This window comes from Perca flavescens, chromosome 1 (genome assembly GCF_004354835.1).
Source record: "Perca flavescens isolate YP-PL-M2 chromosome 1, PFLA_1.0, whole genome shotgun sequence".
NCBI classification, from domain to species: domain Eukaryota; kingdom Metazoa; phylum Chordata; class Actinopteri; order Perciformes; family Percidae; genus Perca; species Perca flavescens.
Genome location: NC_041331.1, coordinates 31,655,715 through 31,681,420, shown reverse-complemented (window position 1 = coordinate 31,681,420; position 25,706 = coordinate 31,655,715). Strand labels below are relative to the sequence as shown.

The window sequence follows — 25,706 nt, the reverse complement described above, 5'->3', positions numbered from 1 at the left end:
GCAGACCCACGTGTCTGACTTATTTATGAAGTGTAAAGGTACTTTATTGTCACATACACATACATGTAGCGAAATTCATTCTCTGCATTTAACCCATCCCTCAAGGGAGCAGTGGGCAGCCAATCACAGCTCCCAGGGACCAACCAACTCCAGATCTGAGCCAGTGCCTTGATCAACCTAGTACATGTTTTTGATGGTGGGGGAAACCCACGCAAACATGGAGAGAACATGCAAACTCCACACAGAAAGGCCCTTTAACAACCTGGATTCAAACCCAGAACCTTCTTGCAGTGCTAACCATTGGGCTACCATGCTGCACGGTAACTTCCCTTATTAAATGGTAATCACTTAATCACAAATGTATGTTATGCAGTCAGCTGGCAGGAGGTTGGTGTCTTGCTTTAGGACATGTTGCCTGTTGTGGGAACTGAGTTGTAACTTTTGGGTTATTTCTGTGGTCTTTCTGTGGTCTTTCTGAAGCCTCATTTACTCCAGTGCAAACACTCCCACTGTAAAATGTGCACTCATTGGTTGGTTCTACACTGTTTCACGGATGCTTTGCATTGTGCACGGATTACACTTCCATAGGAAATCCTTTCCCAGGACGCGATTGAACAATTTTCTCAGAGATTTGACTCTTTTATGGCTGCAGATCATATTAAGTGGGAGGTCTTTTAGCACTTAACAGTTTCACAGGAATGTTCCTCCAGGAGGAAATTAAAAAAAAGTGGGGGGAAAGGTAATATAAATGCAAATTTCTGGTAATTCTTTGATAGAGGCACCTTGTTCATTTTCTTTGCCTTTTTAGTGACAGGGAGAGAGAGACAAGTATATTCCCTGGGCAGTGGTTCAGTTATAAAGTTAACTTTGAGTACCAAATGCTGTAGAATGAAAATGAACAGCAAGAATAACACAATATCCAACCATTGTTCTGTCAGGGTTTGTATGTTTGCATACTCCAGCCTTTTATTAGATTACCAGCCCGGCCTCATGACATCATATTCACATATACTGTACTTCCCCAAAGGCACATTTCGCTTTGGTCTACTTTGGTCATATAGGTTGTTATCTGGGATAACATAATAAAACCCAGGTGTTCTTCAGTAGGTGAATAGAAACATTGCTAGAAAGTAAATGGAGGTTATTTGGGATTGGCAATTTACTCTGACACAATCTGAATTGTCTTCCTGCAGCAAGCCTCAGTTATTCTGTGTTACAAGCAGACTGGAACAACTATCAATAATGATCTGTTGGTGCAATTTTGCCCAGGGGCTATTTTAAACAAGAGCAGCGTAAACTTATAAACGGTGCATCTTTCAGAGTTGTACACTGAAGCTTTTATACACAGTACAGTGTAGTACATATCTGGCTGGCTGTGACCATGTCGACACCTGCTGGTAATATAGTGTAGTTGTCACCACAGCAAAGAGCTTTTGCCAAAACTCTGATCGGGTCTGGCCCCCTGCTGGTGCAAACACCACTCACTGTCATGCACTGGAGGCTGCATATGACACCTACTGAATGAGCATACAGCCCTGCATGAATGCACTGCTAGACAGAGGCTCATATGTGCAAGTTTATGAAATGAAAATGTGAAATGAAATTGCATGTGAATGGCATTTACCATTTCTGACTTCAACATGTAGATTTGCCAGTAGGCGAGGGAACCTCTATAGCGCCCTCTGGAGGAATTATGGATTCAACGCAGCAACAAGAGAATCATGAGGTTATGTCACTGAGGCGTCAGTTAAGCACTACTTTGCATTCCCTAACCATTGTCTCATTATATCATTCTTGAAGCTCCTCCAGAGGGCTCAATAATAAAAGCTGCCACGTTCAACACTGATCACATCAATACTTCCCAGTGCTATTCTGACAACTCAAACACTTAAAACATTCTTCTTCTTTTTGACGGTTTGATAAACTGAAACAAAAAGGCTCCTCTGTCACCTAACATTTAATTAAAATGCCTCCATTTGCCTAACTAAGAGGTTTTCAAAGTGGGAGGTGGGCTCCAAACAGTTTCAGGGGATGCTCAGTGAATGGAAGTGAAAAAGTATTACATCAGTTATTAGAAGATCATATAGAATAGCCTATAAAAGTGTGGGTTTGGGTTAAAGAGATAGTTCAGAGATACAGTAGTTTTGGGGAATTTGACCCTTGTTCCCATTTGTTGTAGTCTGAAATCATGTCAAAAAGCAATATTTGGCTATATTGGCTCAATCCTTGAGTGTCAATAAAACAATTATGATCCCTTAGGCATTCATTAGGGTTAGTGTTGCTGCTGAAGATAAGTACAAAATGACAACCAAGCAGAAGAAGGCATCTTTATACACTGCATGTTATTGAGTGACTATCACTATTTCTTTTTAATATTTATACTTATAGTGCAAAACATGCCATGTTATGGTCCTTGTTTATACATAGTGTTACCTGAAGATGTGATCTAATTAAATCTGAAAGACTGAACTGGAAAAAAAAAACTGGACCGCAACAGAAAAGGTAGAGGAGAAACATGAGCACAGTTATGTGTCAGTAAGCTGTACAAATAAAAAAACATGGCACCAAAAATAGCACACTTGATTCCTTCAAAATTGGATACAAAGATTCATACAAATGAGGGTAAAAAAAGAGGAGTTTGTCTCTCTACGTTGGCAAGTGTCTCTTCTGATTGCTCTTCATTTGCCCAGAGCTTTGTCCAAGTTGGTCTTGATAGCATCCAGGAAGTCCAATGTGTTGACATAATGTTCATTCAACTTGCAGCTGCGAGATCACATTTTGCAATAAATTATAAAATATGAAAAAAAGTTTCCAAAACATAGACCATGACTGAGGGATCTAAAAATGTAAACTCACTTGGCCAAGCCATGGATGCAGCCTGCAAGGTCCTTGGTCATCACCCCATTTTCCACTGTTGCCACACAGACTTGTTCTAACGTCTGGGAAAACCTGGAGAGCGGCAATGCAGAGTGACAAATCATTACGCTGCAAGATTACGTAAACATATGCCACATGAGTAAATGACATTGAACCATCAGATAACAGACTTCATCAAATCAGGATTTCCATCCAGTTTGCCTCTGTGCTCCAGTCCTTTGGTCCAAGCAAAGATGCTCGCTATCGGGTTGGTACTGGTTGGTTTTCCCTACAAAGCAAGGACAGTTAAGGTTAGTTACAGAAACTTCCACATGTCTTGTGGTTGCTTTGCAATTCAGGTCCATTGATGCTACTTTGGATGGAGACATTAGTATCTCTGCCTCTTTTACCATGGATTTGTGGAATACATTTCCTGAGTAACAAATGTGTAAAATGGAGAGTCTAGTCTGTTTGATGCTGAAGGACTTGCAGCATAATTTGGGATTAACTATTAATGATATGGATCACTGACAAAAAAAATGTCTGCTTTCAACCTCTGCTGAATATATCACATAATGACATAATGTTGAATACATTTAGCCGGTTGCCTGTGGTAATAATAATAAAAAAAAAACCCTAACAAAAGTGATCTAGAAATGACAAATGCTGTATTTAATCGTTTCTAGGCTGAGACCTGTGAACTGCAATTTAGTATAATTTGGTTCTGAAATTCAACAATTATTTTTACAAACATAAACAATCAAACATTTAATGATGCTCCTTTTTACAATAAGCTTAAACTGAGTGAAATCACAATGACTCTGTTAAAGATGCAGTAGGTAAGACTTATAAAACTAACTTTCTGTCATATTTGCTGAAACTGACCCTATGTTCCAGTAGAACTACATGAAGCAGGTCATTTTCATCAAAATCTGGCTCCTCTGGCGCCACCTACAGCCTGTAGTGTGATTTGCAAAAATCCACCGCTCACTGTTCACATGCACCAATCAGGGCCAGAGGGGGTGTCTAACCTCGTGTCAATCACTGCTCAGGGCAGGTACATGCATTTCATAGCGTCCTCCCCTCCCCCTTCCCCGCGCACAAGCTGCAGATAGGTTTCCTCCTCTTCCCCTTTCTTCACACGCACTCTATTGTGCAAAGCTCTCCCTTGTGGGGGGAGGGGCTTAGGAGACCGTTTGGGCTTTAGCAGAAAGGGGGGAGGGACTGAGAAGTTGTCGATGTTAAAAAATTTTGGCTAAATCCTGGATCTTTGCAATCCTACTTACAGCACATTTAACACTCGCAGTTGAATAAAGGTTATTTAGAGAATGTGTAATGTAAGTGGAGAATCACAAGTTCAACTACACCAAGTCTCAGCCAGCAGTGTGGCCTAGTGGCTCTTACCCTCTGGTGTTCACGGTAGTGCCTGGTGACGGTGCCATGGGCAGCCTCGGCCTCGATAGTCTTTCCGTCAGGGCACACTAGCACTGATGTCATGAGACCTAGAGAACCAAAACCTGGACACAACGAACAGACAAACCTCGCATCACACGGAAATCCAAATTCACAAAAATAAGCCCACACACAAAACATGGCAAGTAGCTCAGATGTAAATAATATGCCATTGTGACCGTGTGGCCTTTGCTGAGCAAGCAGGGCAATCCAACAACTTTATTACATTATCAAATTGAAGTGCACTAACCCTGAGCCAGAATGTCTGACTGCACATCTCCATCGTAATTCTTGCAGGCCCAGACAAATCCTCCAGAAGACTTCAGGACCTGGGCCACCATGTCGTCAATGAGACGGTGCTCATACCAGATCTTCAGCTTGTCAAACTCTGGTTTGTACGTCCTGAAAAAGACGAAATAATGAACTGTTCATGTCTCCTTAACAGTGGCCTGACCATTGTGCATTGTTCATCTGGATTCACCACAAGACATTCTGCTCAAGAGTCTATTCAAGTCTATTCCTTGAGCAATGTAATAAAACAATCCAGTACATCAAGTCTGAATCCTTATCTGTTCAGTATCTTACCTCTCGAAGATGTCCTGGAAAATGTCTTTGAAGCGCCCGTCGTAGGCCTTGAGGATGGTGTTCTTGGTGCTCATGTACAGAGGCCACCTTTTCCGGATGGCATACTGAAAGCAGCTGTGAGCAAATCCACTGATGGACTGTGCAAAGAAATTAAATTAATATGGTCCAGATTTTAAAGCTATAGTGCGTAACTTGTTGATATTAATAAACGTCCGTTACATTCAAGCCACTTCCAAATGAGTTGCTACAAAGCTAATTAAGACTATCAGCTCCACACAACTCTCTCTGGATTTCTATGTTCAGAAGATTGTTGCGTCCGGTAGGGCTGGGCGATATGGAGAAAATCAAATATCACGATATTTTTGACCAAATACCTCGATATTGATACCGCAACGATATTGTAGTTTTGACTATTGGTGCTTTCACCAAATATTTACACAATGAGATTTTTGATAAATAATCATCTGTAATGTGGATATAATGACTAAGTGGGTAAAGGCAAATAATATAACAGTTACAACAGTCTGGTAAGTTCAGAAAATTACATAACTTTACTGTAATGCAGCCTTTAAAACCAGGAAAAGACAACACGCAATATTACGATATTACAATATCCAAACTCTAAGACGATATCTAGTCTCATATCACAATATCGATATAATATCGATATATCGCCTAGCTCTGGGTCCGGTGACTTTCCTGCGCAGAAGCTCGAGTGAAAATAATGACCTCTTCTGCAGAGTCCATCATGTTTTTTTTTAAATCCTCCGTGTATTCCTTGGCTACTAACAACAGCGTGGAGGAGACAGCAGTTTTGTTGTCCTTACTTAGAATTCCTCATGGGTGAGACAGAAACTACGCACTATAGCTTTAAACAGAAGCAATCGCACCACAGAACGTTACATCAAAAAGTAGAGAACACGCTCCAAATTTCAAAATTACAAACAAATTAGCTTAACTGTCAATAAATATTGCATTGATGTATTTGTATCTAATTTCATGTAAATAAATATAAAAACAAACTGTTTCTTACCTCGTCAGTGTTGTACATTCCCAACCCACAGCCCCCTGCCTTAAAGTCATACACCTCCCACTCCATCTGCTTGCTTCCATCGGCTGGGGCAAACACAATCTTGAACTTGCCAGGCTGGTCAATAACAAAGTCTGTGGCCCTGTACTGTGAGATCAAACATCAAGCCTGTCAGATTGCTCCTCCATCAGTTTGGATGCATCTTTGTTAAGAGCAAAACACACATTTCGCATTTCTTACCTGATCGCCAAAAGCATGTCTGCCGATTGTCATGGCTTTTGTCCAACCGGGAACAAGACGAGGGATGTTTTTACAAAGGATTGGCTCACGGAAAACGGTGCCACCCAAGATGTTCCTGATGGTTCCATTAGGACTCTTCCACATCTTCTTTAGCTTAAACTCTGAAAAAAAAAAAGTATATGTCCTGTAAGCTTTTGCCATTTGAAGACTCAAAGCAAGGCTCAAGAAAAGTTAAGAAACTCACTCATAAAGATCCAAAAAGAGAAGTACCATTGCATGTATTCTTATGAAAATACTCACGCACATACAGCTGATTTTATTACTAATGCAGCTAAAGGTTGAAAAATGAAATATTTTGTATTTCTCAACATTTTACAATGCTAGAAATTCTCTGATTTGCTGTATAAATTCTACACAAAGCTAGAATAGTACAGATAGCACAGTTAGCGTATAATTAGGCCTTGTCAAACTTACCCTCAACTCGGGCCTCATCGGGGGTGATGGTGGCACACTTGACAGCCACATTGTATTTATTAGTCGCGAGAGCAGAGTCGATGGTGACCTGGTCGTCTGTCTGGTCACGGTAAGGCAGACCCAGGTCAAAGTACTTCAGCTCAACATCAACATTGGGCAGGATGAGCTGACATGACATGTACAAGATGTGGATGTGTTATTTGTATGAGGACAACACTGCACAGAAAACAAACACACACACACACACACACACACACACACACACACACACACACACACACACACACACACACACACACACACACACACACCTATTCCCTGTCCCTGTCACAGACAGATACGATCCAGTACTCACCCTGCCATTCCTCCTGCAGCTCTGACACACACACACACACACACACACACACACACACACACACACACAAACAAAACACAACACACACACACACACACACACACACACACACACACACACACACACACACACACACACACACACACACACACACACACACACACACAGTGTTTCTGGTGACCAATAACCCATTTTTATGCTGAATACAAACATCCTCAAATTTGCTCATAAGGTGATCTACAGTTTCCTTATACAGTGAAAGTCTAAATCACTTTACGACTCTGTTCATGTACCCTCTCTTTGATGAACTCCCATATGATTCGAGTCATCTCATCTCCGTCCATCTCCACCACTGGCTTGTCCACCTTGATGCGCTTTGTGGCATCTGAAAAGTGAACAGTTACATTAGCTCTCATGTTTGACAGTGTTGTTTACAGCTGCAGGGGGATGATACTGAAAAATGTAAAAGAGAAACTAAAAGATGTTTCACAGTCGAGGCTGCTGCAGTCACTTAACATTCATTCAGCCGGAGGGTCATTTTCACGCAGTCATTATCTGCATGTTTTCATTGCTTCAAGACGGAATTCACAGCCTTGTATTTACGCTTCTTGAATTAATTCTGGCTTTGTGTGCGACTGTCGCTGCAATTTGGGAAGGAGTCTTTAAACTCACATCCCTGTGGGAAAGCTCATCGACAAATCGATAATATCTCTAAAATAACTCCCTTTAATGTAGTACAGAGAACAAACTGATGACACAACACACCAGCATTTGGTTTTATATCCCTCCTTTGCTTACGCAGGGTTCATTCTTACTGTGAAACTCCGCCAGACACTGTGGCCTTTGGATTATATGAGCGCGTTGATGGCAGTTATTACCTGTCCAGCCCTTTTTGTAGCCTACCTGACACACACGTGGACTCACATGCCGAGATAGGCTGGCACCAGCTGCTATTATTAACTTATTATATAATAAACTACTTTCTCTTCCATTCTTCAATTTCACCATGATACAGCCTAGTAGCTTCCTTCCTTCCTTTCTATTATATAGTTTTAACTTTCTTTTCTAGGTTTTCGATACTATTGCTAAATGAATACAGTTTTGGACTGTGGACTGTATTTACTCTGTTCAGGATCTTTTATAGATGACCTAGTGGTGGCTAGTTGCCAATCAGCAAAATGGTTTCAACACTGACACCTAATAGCCTACTCTTTCATTAAACACTCACCCTGTCCATACTGTATGTTACACAGCCAGGTGGCCACACTAATGTTGTGAACTTCGCTGAAAATGAGCACTAGGCTACTCTAGGCTTATACATTTTGATTTATATTGATGTGGTTTTAGCCGACGGCTGACTTACAGTTCCTCTGTTGCAGCCTATGATGGCAGACGGCGGCCGGTGAGAGCCCTGCGGGGTTTTGCGTCAGAACAGCAGCTGTACTTCTCGACACGGCCGTCAGAGCTTTGAGGTAACCCGCCATGTTTACTAGGAACCTATTCACCTCACTGACAACACTATACCCTTTTTTCTTATGAATGAGCTACAGACAGGTAGAGCCCGGTAAACTGGTGACGCAGGACGTACTGTAGGCGTCAGTGAACACCTTCAGCTTGGACAGAGCATGCTTTCCTATGATTGGCCAGCAAAACCGGCTCCGGGCCAATCACAATGTAGTATGCTCGTTGAGTAGCCAATGTTCAGTTCAGTGTGGTTCAAGTTCAAGTTTAGTTTAGTTTATAATATCTTGGACAGTCCCCCTTAATTAACTGTAGAGTAAAAGGAGCAACTTTAGCCTCTTCTGCTAATTTCCAGCTGTAGGCCTAGTCCCCAGCCAGCTGACAATAGCATCCTAAAATACAATGGTTAACAAATTAAAATAAATTACATTACATCTATAATGACAACAGGCCTAAGCAAAAAGGATTAAGAGATACAAAGAAGTGGCACACAAACAAACAAGCATAAACAAGTAAGCACAGATGACGTCAAAGGCATTAAAGCAGTCCATGCGGTAAAGACAATACAATGGAGTCAAGAGAAAGGACAATAGTCACAGGGGCCACATTGACATAACATGGAGGCAGGCAGCAGAGATGGAACGGCACATCAAACACACATCACATCTTGGGCACCTGGGTAGCTCACCTGTTAGAGCACGTGCCCATATATAGAGGTTAACTCCTCAACGCAGCGGCCGTGGTTTCCACTCCAACCTGCAGCCCTTTGCTGCATGTCATTCCCCCTCTCACTCCACTTTCATGTCTTCATCTGTCCTATAAAAATAAAGGCCTAAAAAATAATCTTTAAAAACATCACATCTGACAGATTAATGTGTGCAGTTATAGTTATCGGACAACCATGTTTTAAGGTGTGCTGTAAAGGTGGTATATTTATAGTATGTGTATCTTTGATAGCAGTGGGCAGTGAATTCCGGTTTTGTATTGCCGTAACAGAAAATTCTAATTTACCAAATGTGCTACTGCTTTTCCTGAATGGAATTAGAAGGGCACCTCATATGGTGCTTCTGATGGAGGAGGAGGAGTGGTGTTGTGCAGAATTTTGTAGACCAGACAGATGTTTCTGTATTTGATTACATTTTCCCAGCTCAGCAGTTTACGGTTATTTAGGATAATACAGTGATGTGAACTGTTAGGCTTCTGGTCCAAAACGTTGAGTGTTTTCTTGTGAAGAGTAGGTAGTGGCTTTAGTGATGAGCTGTTAGTTTGTCCCCAGCTTGTCAGACAATATGTTAATATGTAACATAATCATGGCATCCATAAATAATTTGGCAGTATTAAAAGTTAGTGCATTTCTAATAAATTTAAAATTGGCTAGGCTAAAGTTGACCCTATAGGCTAAACTTGACCCTATTGCACACTATCTTAATATGTGCTTTATAAGAAAGATTAAAATCAATAAGAATGCCCAGATACTTAAATTGTGGCACAATTCTAATGTTTTGACCTAAGATGTTTATATTTGACACATTACATTGACTTTTTGTTAAAAAACATCACTACAGTTTTATTTACATTAAGTTGAAAGCAGGAACGATTTAGCCAATCGGTGATCTGATCCATGGCTGTGGTGAGTTTGGCAACAGCCAGATGTTTTGTCTTGGCATGCACATATGCTACGGTGTGTCACATACATTAGTGTTTTGACATTAGGGCAAACAAACGGCAAATCATTAATATATATATATATATATATATATATATATATATATATATATATATATATATATATATATATATATATACATATGTGTATAGGTTTAGTTTACTTACCTTCTTCCTCTTTCCTTTTCCCACAGCAGTCTGTCCAGGTGGCAGTCTCTTATTTCCACTCTGTTAGTGGTAAAAGAAGTACTCAGATCTTGTACTTGGGTATAAGTAGCAGTAGCACAGTGTACAAATACCCTTATAATACAAATATCCTTTATCCTATTGAGAAAACTGATGTAAATCCATTAGGGTTAAAATCATAGAAATAAAAATGGATTTTATTGGTGGTTAAGACACTGTCGGTTTATTGAGACAGACACTGATTGGTTATGCACACAATCACAGGCAATGTCATTTTAACCCAATCTATATCATTTTTATTCTTAATGTGAAATAGTAAAACATGCCATGAGGGCCTGAGTTGGCCAGAAATTGCTTTCATCAGCTGTAATATGTGGTTAATCTTAGAACACTAACAGAGCTGATATCCAACAAGGCTGCACAATTGTTTTTTTAGTTTCTTATTTTTAATAATGAAATGTTTTTTTAGGAAAACTTTAAAAATTAAAAATACATTTTTATGTGAACCTGGATCTGAATTGGCATCTCAATATTGGCAAAACACACAAAAAGAGTCACAATGCAAATCTGGCTGTTTTATTGAAATCTGTTGACAGGTTTTAAAGATAATAATAGGGAGACAGATAAACAAATAGGACTGCAAGCATTACTTTGGGAAACGAGATAATAATTGGGTCCATTAAAGATATCTCTTTATGAGATAACATGGACTTGCAATCACACCTAAATGTAAAAAATAAGAATGAAAACTGAGAATCCAATCAGTCAGTAAAAAAAAAAAAAAAAAGATGGTACGTAAACAATTAAAAACAGTAGGCCAAACCTTTAAACCTTTAAATAAAGATGTCTTAAGGCACTTTGTATGAGACACACAAGGCCATGAAGGAGACAGAGCTCTTACACCTCATAACAGCATTTTTTGCACATAAATTAAAGTAATCACAAACATAATACATATTATAAAACAAGTATAACTAACATTCAGAAACAACTGATGTGCCACAAAGTCTTATGTAATTACTGGGTACCCAGATGTAAATCCATGATGGTCCTACTGTAAAGCAATCCAGGTCATTAACAGGTAGATAGTACTAACCTGCTTTATGTTGCACCATAAAAATATAATAAATAATCTGTGCAAGGTTGAAAGGTGTCAATTTCATATTCAACATAAGTTTAAGTGTTCAGTACAGCTTGTTAACAACAAAATAACACAGACAAAATTGTCTTGACACTTGGTACGCAGGAAAAAAATAAAAAGATTTCTCAAACTATCCTTTTAGGAAAAAAGGTTTTGCTGAACACACTAAAAAAAAATGTATGCTAATCTCATGAAGCACTTATGTGCTCACATTGGCCTCTCTTTCCGAGGGCACATAAAGACTAAGAGTTTTATGTGGCGGCTGCCACAGAGCCTTTCTTCTCACTGAAGAAGCTCCTGAGCAACATGACCTGACCGATGCCGATAACAAACAGCAGGACGGTTTCTCCGATGGACCAGTAGGTCACCCGCTCGAGGAGATGCTCGGCTTTTGTGCGGTCGTGCGCCTCTCTTAGCCTGTACCATGTCTGCGAGTCAGCCACCACCTTCAGGATCTCATGAATGGAGACGCAAGATGACTCCAACTGACGGCCGAAAGATCAAAAACAAATTAATGAAGAGCACAGGAATGACCTGGGGCAAAACGTACATTTGCAAACACTGAATTATATTATCTAAACTGCTCCTGAACAGATTCACTTTAACTTCCAACATTTTTCCAGCAAGTTTCAGGACTTGAAGTGGCCAAAATGGAACATCTACATTAAATATCCTGTATAAAGCATAGGATTGTAAACACTATCTTTAACTAGGAGACTACTAGGGCTGTCCTCGACTAAAGAAATTCTTAGTCGACTAACACTTATACGATTTTGTCGACTAATCGATTATTTGATTTAATTGACAGAGCTATGCGCTTTGAGAGGTGGTTAAGTCTAGAAAAGCACAATATAAATGTAAGTAATTAACCATCTGTAAAACTGAGTTTCTCCACAATTAATCCTGCAAAAGCACCACTTTAAATCTTGTGTTTACCATAAATGTGCTCATAAGTTTCTTGGAAATGAGTAATTAAGCATCAAAAATGACTTATCAACTAAAGAAATCTTAGTCGACTAAGACCAAAACGACCGATTAGTCGACTAATCGACTAAGAGGTGGCAGCCCTAGAGACTACAAATGAAGGCTGATATGGGGAATCTGAGATTTTTCTTCTTAGTTCTAATAAGCTGTAATGATGTCAAACATGGAAACTGCAATGTTTGACATATCTAACTCTTGTTTGTGTAAAATTGAAAAAAGGCTGACCCTGCCAAAAAGGGGGTGTTAACCCACCTGGATGTTTCAGGTATTGTGGGATAAGGAGAGTATATTAAAGCCTTGCAAATAAGATTCAGCCATGGTTAATATAACAGCTAGCTACCAGCAGGATCGAGACCGGGTAGGTGAATTAAAACAATGTCTGAGTTGAAAACGCATCTTGTTGTCACATAAGGGCCCTGTTCATGTTGCAGACATTTTAAAAGCATTTTGTGTCTGTTAAGAGCCACAAAGGCACTCTAAAATCTGCACCGACAACTTACGTTTTAGTTCAGTGGAAGCTTGTACACGTAACTGCAGCTACTCCGTGTTGCATGCACCGATTCGGATCGGGGTTTTTTCAATCGAAAGTACACGCATATTTATAGCGATCAAGATTAACGTAAAAATTGGCCAGAATTCTCCTTCAAGTTAGGATTAGGATAGGCAAGATAAGTTTCAGAGTAAAGAGACACTGTAGCAAAAACATTATTTGCCAAAAGTGTTGTGTTTAGTAAGTTAGGCTAACTAATCAGCTTTTGTGGTGATAGCAAGTGCAGCAAAACCTTTGCTGTTACTATAGTTAGTTTAGTTCAGATGGGGAACGGTTTATATAATGTCCACTAGGTGAAGCCAGAGCTAGTACATGTCTTATGTACCGAAAATATTCACCAATTCGGGTCGGGTTTTTACAATCGAAAGTACACGCATATTTATAGCAATGAAGATTAATGTAAAAATTGGCCGGAATTCTCCTTTAAAAAGGCAAAATGTAAGTGATTGTGTGAAGCCTTTAAAGTGTTTGGAGCAGCTAAGTGACAGCCTCAAGGTGGCCCTTTAAAGGGTTAGGCCACTCCAGCAGACCTTGTTCCTCAAAAGTAGTTGAAAACCAAGTTTGTCAGACTTACTTGAGTCAGTGCTGTACTTCCAGTCATGGTCTGAATGAGAGGTTCCTCATCTCCGTGGCGGAAGTCCAGGTACACCGTTTTATGTGTAAAAGTGGAGAACCCATTGCTAAAGCAGACTTTGTAGACTCCTGCCATAGCTGTGGTGTGAGAGAAGCTGTCATACTGCTTCTTCTTCTCATTATACAAGACATTGTTTAGAGGATCAGTGACAAAGCAGTCTACATCATAGTTGCCTCCTGCAATGACCTAAAAGAAGGGGAAACACACATTAAAGACATGTGTGGATGACAGAATATGTGTATGCCAAAATAGTTGTAACATATATTTTGGATTTTAGTTGTAACATATGCATTGTGCAATGTGGAACTGGCTCACACTAGTTGTGCAGCAAACCAGTTAGGTGGGTTACTTTGGGTAAGACAACAAACCTTTACCATAACAATTTTAACTAAATGTAACGTAAAGAGTGGTATTAAACTACAGGTAGGGGTATTAAGAGGATATCAATTTGAGTAACCAAATAAGCACATCACTAAAAACAGATGCATTTTGAAATCATGGAAATAACTAAAATTATGCATTTTCTTCTCTTTCCAAGAACTAGAGACAGACACCACTCAAATAAATGACTAGTTACGAATAAATTTGGCAGCATCTGGTAAACACACACTTGTGGGAGTGACGAAGCTTTCAGAGTAACTTACTTGGAAGTCTATTTCAAACTTCACGTCTTTCTCTAGTTCCTCGTAGAAACATTGCTTATCGTTGTCAGGGAGCTCAAACGTGAGCTCAGTTCCAAACACCACAAACACATGTAGCAGCAGACAGCCCAGTCCCAGGAACAACATGGTGAGAGGAGAAACTGCTAAAAGCTGCAGAGTGTAGCATGAATGGTACTAGTTTTGTAGCTCTGACGTGGCACAAGCACGAAGTACTTCCGGTGCAGGTTTGTTTATTTTTTGCTCGAAAATTAGCCAGCTGTTATCAAACGTGAAATAAGGTCAAACTAGACACACTATAATATCTAAATGTGAAACAACCCATTTTAAACCAGTTCAAGCCACGAGGCGGCAAATTACTGCGATCCATTTACACTGCGGCGATCTAAGCCAATGAGAGCACTAACGGTGTGGCACCAGCACTCATGACGTTTAGGTTTCAAAATAAATGGCCAATATTAAAATAAATATTGCGCAGTATTGCTCCTGTTTTTAGTGCATGTAAGCAGCATTTTATGTTGCACCTGGTCCAGATAGGTGGAGGTTATTTTGAATGCTAAACATGTTTGTTTGCACATGTTTTGCATGTAGCCTAGTCTTGAAAAGTATTATGAATAGCAAAAATAATAATAATGAAGTAAAAAGTACAATATTGGCATCAGTAGTGGAGTAGGCCTATAAAGTAGCACGAAATTGAATTAGTAGGCTAAGTAAAGTACATCAAAATTGATTAAGGTAAAGTCTTATATGTAGCCTACTCAGTTACTTTTCACTACAAAATCAAGTTCCCAGTGTCACCAAATTAAGAACAATAATTCAAAATGATTCCTTTATTAAAATGAAAATAATTGTCCTTAATCCAGTTCACTGTAGAAGTGAAAACACTGCTGGTGCGGCATTGAGGGTATGGCAGCTCATAAACTAATTAACACAGTAGGCCATATGAGTCAGCGAGCTGCATGTACACACGGGTGTGTTTCGTAGGGCGTGTATGAGAAAGGTTAAGATAAGATACACAGATAGGCGGCTCTGCTCTCCTTGGCCCTGTAAAAGATGATCAAACCCGTGTGAGAGAGTCTGATATGTACACGTCATTATCACAACAGCTAATTCAATTTCCATTATAGACAGAAGACAACCAACGGCAGCAGGTGTTATGTCATACCATAGTGTCATACAAGAGCTGCCATGACAACAGAGGGTACACATTAAACAAGAGTCTTATTCTGAAAATCCCAGTCGGTGCACATCACACCCCCACTTCCGCACAGGGTATAGTCTTTAGAGAGAGGAGCAACACCCATGCAACACCTCGGCTTTGACAGCGTTTGACCTTTCGTCCAATGAACTGCGCAGTGTTATTTGAAACCGGCAGAGTTTTTACTTACATTTTGTAATAATCTTACCACTGAAGGGATTTGAGTTGGTTAATAATTAACAGGCTAAAATATGCAAAACTACGCAGAGTCAATCAAGAACTTTGTAGAGAGTCACGCGACCGGTCTCACTGTTGCTTTTGTTGCAGGTAAATTAATTATTGTATCATAAGGATATTGTGTGCTATATGTTTTGTACCTTTCTGCGTTTTCTTAAATGTCAGTGCAAAGGAAGTGAACCCTTACTATAATAATCTGTAAGCCATAATCCAGGCAGAATTCTGCATGTCAGAGTAGCCTATATCACATTTGATCCATCATGCTCCTCCAACCCTAACCCTCAGTTTGTGAATAAAGGATTGTCAATGGAACAGCTAGGCTACTCAAATCAGCATAGTGAATTATTCCACAAGTATAAAGATCATTTTAGTGTAGTAAATGTGTAAATATGCATATCTGTTTGTATATTTGTATATTGTATATTTGAAATCCCAAAGAAAGGGTTCAATTCAGTAGGGTATTTTATTCTCCTGTAAAATAAATTGTTCACCGACAGCTTTTCATGTCACATTAACAAGGACCAAGAAATAACACAACATTATCAAGAAATAAATAGAACAAACGGGCAAAAATATAACCACAACGAGACATATTACACTGCATTTGATATCAATCAATCAATGGTGATGTTTTTTTCTCAGGGGCAGGCGTACTGGCCTTGCGCAGATGGATGGCTGGTGGAGTGTGTCGTAGCAAGGTCAGGCTGGATGGGAAAACAGTCCTGATCACAGGAGCCAACACTGGCATTGGGAAGGAGACGGCCCTGGATATGGCCCAGCGAGGTGAGAGCCTCACTTTCTATTAGTTTTGTCTGTTCTTTTTTGTTGTTTTTGTGCATCCTTTTGTTATTATATATAGAATGGCTTTGGATTGACCTCAATTGACTGTTACCTTGACTACTAATTCCGTACTAGTTCAGTTTAAATATTATATACATTGACGCTGTTTCTTATTTTTGTCAAGGAGCCAGAGTGATCCTAGCCTGCAGAGACATGACCAGAGCCCGCATTGCAGCTGATGATATCCGCCAACAGAGTGGAAACGGTAACGTGGTGGTAAAGAAATTGGATCTCGCCTCACTGCAGTCTGTTAGGGACCTGGCCAAAGATGTCCTGGAGAATGAAGAACGTTTGGACATCCTCATCAATAATGCAGGTATTTGGCAGAGGTTAGTCAGCAGCAGTAAACATTTTTCACTACAGGAACATTAAGGAAATAATCACAAACATCATACATATATAGGAGAAAACAGATGTTATGACATGTAGGCACATTGAGAACTTGTCTGTAGAGGAGCGCTTTTAAATATCACATCACAGCTAAACAATCAAAATCAAAAATCTGTCTCATATAGGCAGCTGAATTTTGTGGCTGAAACTGCACTTGCTGTATTTATTAGAATTATCCTCTCTCAACATTTATAGGCCAAAAAGTGACCTCAGTTTGGGGTCAATTGATAGTGGACAAAGAGGTTATTTTTTTGTAAGTTTTATGTTGTTATTTTTTGATTTTGAACAACTTAACCAACAATGGAGACAATACACACAGAAAACATTTATAAAATCAGTTGAGAAACTTACCCAATGAGAGGGCTTTTATTGTAGACTATTGTAATAATAATAATAATAATAATGTATACTTTATTAATCCCACAAGGGGAAATTACAATGTTTTGTGTTGATGTAACTAGTGCAGTGCCCGTTCAAAATGTGCCTGTTTGGAACAGGCCGATTGCTTGGCCTGTGGTATTGCTGCTTGTAGAATTCTCCAAAACCAAATTGTACCCCAAAATTACCTACAGAAGAACCCCAAATATGCAACTCCACTGTATAGCCTACGACTGACTTACAGTGTAGGCTACGTCTACATCAGAGGAAGACATTGTACTACTACATTTACCTAACAGAGAAAGTGGCAGATTCAGAATATAATTACAAAATATCACAATGAAATGGACCGTATTTATATAGTGCTTTTCTAGTCTCAACGACTACTCAATGCGCTTTTACATAGTACAGGAACCATTCACACACATTCATACACTGTGGCCGAGGCTGCCGTACAAGGTGCCACCTGCTCATTCACACACATTTACACTCTGGGGCAACTTGGGATTCAGTGTCTTGCCCAAGGACACTTCGACATGGGACTGCAGGGCCAGGGATCAAACCACCAACCTTCCGATTGGCAGGCGAACGCTCTACCACTGAGCGACAGCCAAGATAGGAACAAGATAGGTTATGTTCTGCCTCTGTTTAAAAAGTGGTGCATGTACACGGAAAAGCCAGCATTATGTAACGCCTTTTTTCCAACCTTATTCAACACAACAGTTGAGATGTTCCTGTCAGCTATGCGCTCGTGCTCCAGGAACGTGAAGAAAAGTTTGCTTGGTATATCCAGCAATCATGTTACGTTAGAAGCTGCATAAAGTGAATCACAGCCCACCCCTGCTGCTGTCCAGAGCATGTCAAGAGTCTGGTACGTGCTGCACCAGCATTTTATTGTTCGGACATTTATTTTTATTTTAAATATCCAATATTGTCAATATCCAATATCCAATGTCCAAATTGTTCCAAAATCCAAATCCCAAGTTTATTGGGTACCCAGGAAACCAAGTGGGAAGTAGGTACGATGAACGGTTCATGAGATATTTCAAAGACAGACGCACAGACATACAAACACTCACACACAGAGGTGTCCCTCTGTGTATTTTTTGGCATGTTATGCCTTTATTTGATAGGACAGCTTAGACATGAAAGGGAAGAGAGAGGGGGAATGGCATGCAGCAAAGGGCCTCAGGTTGGAATTGAACCTGCAGCTGCTGCGGCGAGGACTGAGCCTCTGTACATGGGGCGCACCAGGGGCCCATGTACTAGGGGAGCTACCCAGGCGCCCCTCCAACTCATCTTTCTGAGTTGTACTCATTACAGGAAGTGGGGTGTCCTTCTAGAAATCGTCCAAGCTATGATCTTGTACTGTGCATTCAGCTCAATATAAATTGGTATAAAAATCTTTGAATGCAAGGTTATGATCATGGATAATCATACCTTCTGAATCTCTTATAAGTGTATTTTTTGATTTTAAGGTATCATGATGTGTCCTAAGTGGAAGACTGATGATGGCTTTGAAATGCAGTTTGGTGTCAACCACCTGGGACATTTTCTCCTCACCAACTGTCTTCTTGACCTGCTGAAGAAGTCAACGCCAAGTCGCATTGTCATTGTCTCCAGCCTGGCACACGAGAAAGGTAAAGACAATGTTTTGTCATTTTAGTCCATCAAAGCTACTTCATAGTTAAACTTGTATCTCTGACATTTTACTTCACTTAAACCGATACTAAACTTTGGATGTTAATGATAAAACTCACGTGATTTTCTTCACTGGATTATTTCTTGCAGGCCATATACACTTTGATGACATCAACCTTGATAGAAACTATCAGCGTGAGGTGAGCTACCGCCAAAGCAAGCTGGCCAATGTGCTCTTCTGCAGAGAACTGGCTTCAAGACTGCAAGGTAGTGTTCAGTGCACGCTGCGTCCCATTAATACAACGTTGTTCAGATACACTGTAAGGGTAAAGTTGATGGGGAATAATCACCTCACATTGTCCTGGTTTTGGTCTTATGTAGTACAAATCTCTTTTTAGTATTCTTTTGTTTTTGCCCTGGTTACCTTGTATTGGGTCTGTTTCTTTCCTATGCTAAAGTGCTCATATTATGCTTTTTGGCTTTTACCCTTTCCTTTATTGTGTTATATATTTTTTTGTGCACGTTATAGGTTTACAAAGTGAAAAAACCCAAAGTCCACCGCAAAGGGACTTACCATCTCCAACAGAAAACACTGTTCACAAACTGCTCAAAACAGCTCAATTGTAGTCCAACCTTTACTTCAGAGACCAACGTGCGTCACTTTGTAACACACGTTTTAATGCTCGCCTAGCTGCTAGCGTGGCACGCCCTCATACTCTGCTTCTGACTGGGTAGTAGTCCTTACCTAGCTACTGCGCATGTGCGACTCCCAACAAAGATGGAACAGAAGTGAGATGCTTCACTCTGTAGCTAAAACAGAGAGCTCAACACACAGGGTGAAAAGACAAACTGCTCCAAACAGCTCTGTTGTAATCCAGTCACACATAATGCTCACCTAGCTGCTAGCGTGGCACTCCCTCATACCCTGCACTTGACTACCTAGCAGTACTTACTGCGTATGTGCGACTCCCAACAAAGATGGAACAGAAGTGTGATGCCTCACTCTGTAGCTAAAACAGAGAGCTCAACACACAGGGTGAAAAGAGGAGCTGCAGCAATGTGCTGTACGACAAATATATGGTGTTCTCTGAAAATTAAACCACATAAACCTATTCTGGTACAACCTCTAAATACAATTATGAACCTGAAAATGAGCACAATATGAGCACTTTTATAGTGTTATGATGTTTCATGCATTGTAACTAACATTTGATTTGATGGATCCCTCTCATCAGACACTGGTGTGACAGTGTACAGTCTTCACCCTGGGGTCATTCGCACGGAATTAGGCCGCCACTTGTTCCCTACTTTAGCTCTGTGGCAGAGGATCATAGCCACGCCATTTTTCATGCTGATCAAAAGTCCCTGGGAAGGAGCTCAGACCAGCATCTACTGCGCTGTAGATGAGAGCCAGGCAAACGTCAGTGGCCTCTACTACAGGCAAGTACACCTGCAATAAAACTATGAAAATAAACTTCCTTAACTGAGTTAATATTTGCAGTTGTCTGGAATTCAGTCTTTGGAATTCAACCTTTGCAGGGTTTTTCCATCGTACAATGGCAGAGCATGACAATGAAACAAATGATTTATGGCATAGTAAATAGTTTATTTCACAAGCTTCTGTTGATCCATTAGCAATTGTGCTACAGCAGATGAGATTATAAAAAGATTGTATCGGACTCTGAGTGATCTTCTCCCGCTATTTTACTTCCTCATACAGTGACTGTGCCTCCAAAACGCCGGCACCGCAAGCCCTTGATGATGCTGCAGCCAAGAAGCTGTGGGACCTCAGTGCTTCCATGGTTGGTCTAGCCTGAACACTAAATCACCTACTCTAACTGCTGGAGTCAGCTGCCCTGTTTTCTCAGGTGAATCAATAACAGCAAATTAGGTTCATCATCTAATGGGTATAGGCATTGCATTATAAATGATGATTTTACCTAGATGATGAGTATAACATTTTGTACTATTTAATCTTAGACCCCAGTTAGTTGATTGAATATTAAACTTAGGTATATTGCTTCATCTTTATGTTATCCAGAGGTTGCATTATGATTTCTGCTTAATTGTATAGCTATGGTGTGCTGCTATATCCCTATCAAAATGAGGCAATACTTGCTTTTTAATTGACCATGTGATTGTTTGCATTCCAATGAGCAATTGCGAATTCTGAAATGCTTATTTGCCAAATAGGCTGGCATTTTGTCATCATATGATTTGTGGTGCAAATTTGAAGAGACTTTTAAGGCCTCAAACTTTTGCTTTTATTCATGGCATCTAACAACAATTGCAAACATACAGTAAAATGATTGTACAGTCTGTATAATCAATTCTGTGAAAAGATTATTGCACTTCAGAGGAGAGAGGATCCTCCAACAGATGTGTGCCCTGTGTGTGTGTGTGTGTGTGTGTGTGTGTTTGTTTTTGTTTATTTTTGTGTGTGTGTGTGTTTGTTTTTGTTTATTTGTGTGTGTGTGTGTGTGTGTGTGTGTGTGTGTGTGTGTGTGTGTGTGTGTGTCAGAGCTGCAGGAGGAATGGCAGGGCGAGTACTGGATCTTATCTGTCTGTGACAGGGACAGGGAATAGATGTGTGTGTGTGTGTGTGTGTGTGTGTGTGTGTGTGTGTGTGTGTGTGTGTGTGTGTGTGTGTGTGCTCTTTGTTGTATCACGATGTGTTGCTTTCATTCTTTAAGGTGAGAATTGCTGTGCCAAAAGGGAACCACCAATGAAATGTTTTTGCCAATAAATTTCTGATTAATTAAATATTTAACGTTATTAAATAACGTGTGCAATAACTAAAACTCTTAGATGGAAGACAAATGGCTGTGAATGAGGAAATAGTGTCCACAACAATTGAAACATATTATTTTTGAGTCACATCGTGACTTACAGAAACAAATAGAGAATCCAGGCTTTTTTGAGCAGGTTATCAGCACATTTAAGGATGGTGATGTGTTCCAAAGGGTGAATGCGGCCCCATATTGTGTTTGAGAGAAGTTTTTGCTTAAGATATGGGGTTGCCAGTCTGAGCTCCTTAAAGTAACCTTGGTTATTTAAAAGAGTTTCCCCAGAGCTCTTTTAAATTAAGCTAGGTGAAAATATGGATTATCGAAAAAAGAGAATTAGTTGAAATAGCTCAGGCGTTATGAATAATCATACTCATACTGTACGTACCACTTTTTAAAATAAAGTCATGAGGTTGATACTCCTGTTTTCCAGCTTTCAGTCGTCATTATATCTCAGTTTGATGTTGATCCATCTTTTTGTATCAACAAGCTTATTGTTGTACAGTATGTTAAGTATGAGATGGATTCTTACGTTTTAAACTATCCATTCAATGAGCTGTAATTGAAAATAGAAATGCCAGGGCTGCTTGTTTTTAGGTGTGAAAACCATGTCAGTATGTTGGCATGCATCACAAATTACTCACCTAATCTTTGAATTCCAGTTCACCAGTTACATCATTCTCAGTGTTCAGTTAAGTTTTAATGGATTATGTCAGTCAAGCTGTATCATGTCAGGGTGTCCAAGTTCACTTTGAGCTTGCTGGTTTTAATATCAGGGGATTTTTTTTAGAACACTAAAGTGAACTACGTGCTACATACTCCCCCCCTGAAGTATACACTGTGTGTCTGCACAATAACTGAATCGTACTGATTTTGTCAAACACTGGTCTTGCCTACGCATCGGCCTTTTTTATAAAGAGAAATACATTATCTTGCCTGAAGCCGCACTTGACAAATATTGTTGCTATCTGTTATTTTTCTGGAAAATATGACTAAAACCAGGTGCGCTCAGAGCTGCATGAAAGGGGAATCTGTGTCTCAGTTAAAATTCAGCTGTTTCTCATTTTAAACGACAGAGGTGTAAAGACAAAACTTTCCTATTTTTTAGTCCTTGAATGTAAAGTACTAGCACTAAATCATCTAAACAAGACTTAAGATCATTTAATTGTATACAAATCATAAGATAGGTTACAATATAACCTAAATGTTAGTGTTAATACATGAACTTGCATAAACCCCTTACTTAAGTTCCTATTCACCACTTACAAAGTTCACTTTTTAAAATGACACAAAGCTCTTATTTTCTTAACAACTCTTACATCTTCAAAAAGCAGTAAATTACAGTTCTAGTCAGCCCTCTGAAAATGAATTAGTAGCAAAAGCAAACAACTGAAGCACAAAAAATCATACAAGTCTTCAACATGATTGCATATTATGAATTTGAATGACTGAATTACCCCAAAGCTTTCTGACTCAGATGTTGTCTCTGCAGTATCTGTAGGTAATGTCATGCACATGCCCTTATCAGTTCTCCGTCCAACGGATACAGAATCTATAGCTGGGCTGGAAAAGTGATAAGGAGATGTGAGCGACCACAGAACAACAGCACCTGTTAAATCTGTATCACACTGTGATGGAGGACCCATTGTTTAGGGAAAAAAGTGAGAGTCCAGAGAGGTTTAACATGTGCCCATCCATGGACAGCCTAAAACTGCCATCCCTTCCTTCGAAGTCCTGGTCCAAAGAGAGGAGTTCTCACAGTCGGAGCAGATGAGATCAGTTGTTTGACTTACATCATTCAGCTGCAGAAGAGGTAAACCTGTCGTGGAAAAAAGTCGCCCTCTGTCTTTTTCTACCATCTCTGCCAGCCAAAAAGCGCTCCGGTCCTCACGCAGCGAGGAACTAGTTAAGCTTGAGCCAGTCGGAGTGGGTTCCTGCAGCACTGTTTGACTGCTGACAAACTTTTGAGACACACCCCATTGATGAGTTTTATTTCACTGCAGCCCCGCCTGGCTCAGAGGGATTTCTCTGCTGCTATTGGTTGACATTCAGAACTCACCATACCTGCCCCCTGGCTCTTGTGGACTGGAGCCAAATAGTTCTTCCAGTTGTCAATCACGGGGAGTCAGCCAGTGGGATGAGAGAGACCAGGCTTGGCTGTGTTTTCCCCACAGGTGTGGCTGAGAAGCACATTCCAATATGTACATACCTGTCCGCTCCTTTGGTATTCAGCTGCTCCTAGAAAGACCTCTGTTGACCACTAGCTTTCCCCTTTCCTCTTCATGGGGCCCATGCAAAGGGAGAAGGAAATAGCTCCCGTTTCAATTGCACAAATAAGCAATTTTCTACCCATGCTGTGTGTATCTTCAATTCTTTCTTAAAGTATACCACTTCCTTTAAAGTTATGATGTCCTATTTAAAACATTGGTATTACTTTTACCTTGCTCATGAACAACATGTATGTCGCCAATGATGTAGTCAATGTAGAGGACAGTAAAGGCTCCCTTTGTGCCTCAAAGGAAAACACATGGGAGTCAATATAAGCAACCTGTATGTGAGCACAATATAATAAATAAAGGCAGCACTATGTTTTTTCATATTGCAGAGTATTCCAGAAACCACAGACTACCATGGATGTATTTTATTTCATTATACACATATTTGGAGTCAGCGTACAGGTGCAGGCAGTGGCATGTGCCTTTCCCCCCCAGCAGAGAACATCAGATCATCTGCGTCTGTTTTCTCCCTCTGTAGATCTTAGAGCCTTAACCAGAATGTGTCTGAAGTGGAGGGGTGTATTGTCTGCCCCCTCTGGTATGCAGGCTTCTCTCTCTTTCTCTATTTGAGCCCTTTCTCTGTCTTCATCTCTCACCTCTTTCACCTTGCATTGGATCCCTCTTTCTCTCCCTCTCTGAATTTCTCTCTCTCAGAGTACAGAAGTAAACGGTGTGTGCCTCAGGCAGGTGTGGGAATGCAGGTTTGCAGCATTGATGGGACTAAAGCAGAGCTTGCTATGCCGTGATTACCTTTAGACGAGTCTGTGCATGTGTTGAGCTGAATCAGAGCAACCTCAGTGACTTAGCTCCTCTGTGTCGCCAGTCACTTACCTATAGTTTATCTGCAGCTCGCGTCAGATCCTGCTTGTTTTATTTCAAAAACATTCTTCAACTCAGAAACAGGCCTGGAACCTGACAATAACAATAACTTGTATAGAACAACATGCTTTAAAATATGGATGGTAGTATTAAACTATTAAAAATGATACTGCAGCTACTACTACAACCAATAATTAAGATAAGAACGATATCACAATATTTACTTCTGATAATTGTCGTGCAATCGAAGTGATGCAGGAGTTTAGTAAGAACACATCCAAAATGTGCAATACTTACATAGGCTGTGTGCAAACTTAGGAGAATAATATCTTCTGTATCACTGACCTTATTTTTAAATATATAAATATGCTGACATGTCTTATGTTGGCTTTCATTATTATCTTTATTACGTTCATGTGACACTATGAACCACAGCATGGTTTTGTGGTAATAAGGTAAAGTTGACTAAATTTGAAAAGGAAAAGAGATAACAGCAGAGGTGCAGCCTTTGAATTTCCGTTACTGAAATGGTACTTAGGAAATTAGAAGTTATCACAGCATGAAATGTGCTTTAATTCAACACAAAATAAACTAAAAGGAGGTAATCAACTTCATTTCAAGGGTAGACGCACTAACACAAACACCTGTACGGTAATATAATGCAATCCACTTCAATGGTTTGCAATAATAGTTTTTTGTAAAGCTTAACATTTTTCATTTTCAGTTAAGACTGTATGAGAGATGCGCTAATGAAACTCTACTCTAATTTTTAAGGTCCTAGTTCAGGGTGCTGTTGTGTTGGACTCCATCTAAATTCTTTTATTTTGACCACACTATATTTTTCTTTTAACCCATATCTTCTGATTGAG

The 25,706-nt window shown here is 40.0% G+C and overlaps 3 protein-coding genes across 5 annotated transcripts; 1 reads left to right on the top strand and 2 right to left on the bottom strand.

The window, feature by feature from the left end:
- Window positions 1-2,340: 2,340 nt before the first annotated feature.
- Window positions 2,341-8,611, bottom strand: LOC114557739 (isocitrate dehydrogenase [NADP], mitochondrial). Its single transcript, XM_028581386.1, has 11 exons — window positions 8,356-8,611; window positions 7,286-7,377; window positions 6,638-6,803; window positions 6,164-6,324; window positions 5,927-6,070; window positions 4,894-5,030; window positions 4,559-4,710; window positions 4,261-4,373; window positions 3,048-3,145; window positions 2,857-2,949; window positions 2,341-2,763 (listed from the first exon to the last, which is right to left on the bottom strand). The coding sequence occupies exons 1-11, from the start codon at window positions 8,474-8,476 to the stop codon at window positions 2,679-2,681; spliced, it is 1,362 nt and encodes a 453-aa protein (XP_028437187.1). The 5' UTR covers window positions 8,477-8,611; the 3' UTR covers window positions 2,341-2,678.
- A 2,249-nt stretch (window positions 8,612-10,860) lies between these two features.
- tmed3 (transmembrane p24 trafficking protein 3) lies at window positions 10,861-14,642 on the bottom strand. The gene is made up of 3 exons (XM_028581399.1): window positions 14,258-14,642; window positions 13,554-13,799; window positions 10,861-11,930 (listed from the first exon to the last, which is right to left on the bottom strand). The coding sequence occupies exons 1-3, from the start codon at window positions 14,399-14,401 to the stop codon at window positions 11,697-11,699; spliced, it is 624 nt and encodes a 207-aa protein (XP_028437200.1). The 5' UTR covers window positions 14,402-14,642; the 3' UTR covers window positions 10,861-11,696.
- Window positions 14,643-15,546: 904 nt separating this feature from the next.
- si:ch211-107o10.3 (retinol dehydrogenase 13) lies at window positions 15,547-24,360 on the top strand. Of its 3 annotated transcripts, none has more exons than XR_003693022.1 (8): window positions 15,547-15,797; window positions 16,350-16,490; window positions 16,672-16,863; window positions 18,794-18,955; window positions 19,107-19,223; window positions 20,192-20,396; window positions 20,677-20,824; window positions 23,447-24,360. XR_003693022.1 is itself a non-coding variant. In XM_028583650.1 (7 exons), exons 1-7 carry the CDS (start codon window positions 15,722-15,724, stop codon window positions 20,771-20,773), a joined length of 990 nt encoding a protein of 329 aa, XP_028439451.1. In that variant the 5' UTR covers window positions 15,547-15,721; the 3' UTR covers window positions 20,774-22,161. The 3 variants fall into 3 exon arrangements, 1 of the variants encoding a protein (XP_028439451.1); XR_003693021.1 differs by lacking the exon at window positions 23,447-24,360 and adding an exon at window positions 23,235-23,440; XM_028583650.1 differs by lacking the exon at window positions 23,447-24,360 and having other exon boundaries at window positions 20,677-22,161.
- The last annotated feature ends 1,346 nt before the right edge of the window (window positions 24,361-25,706 follow it).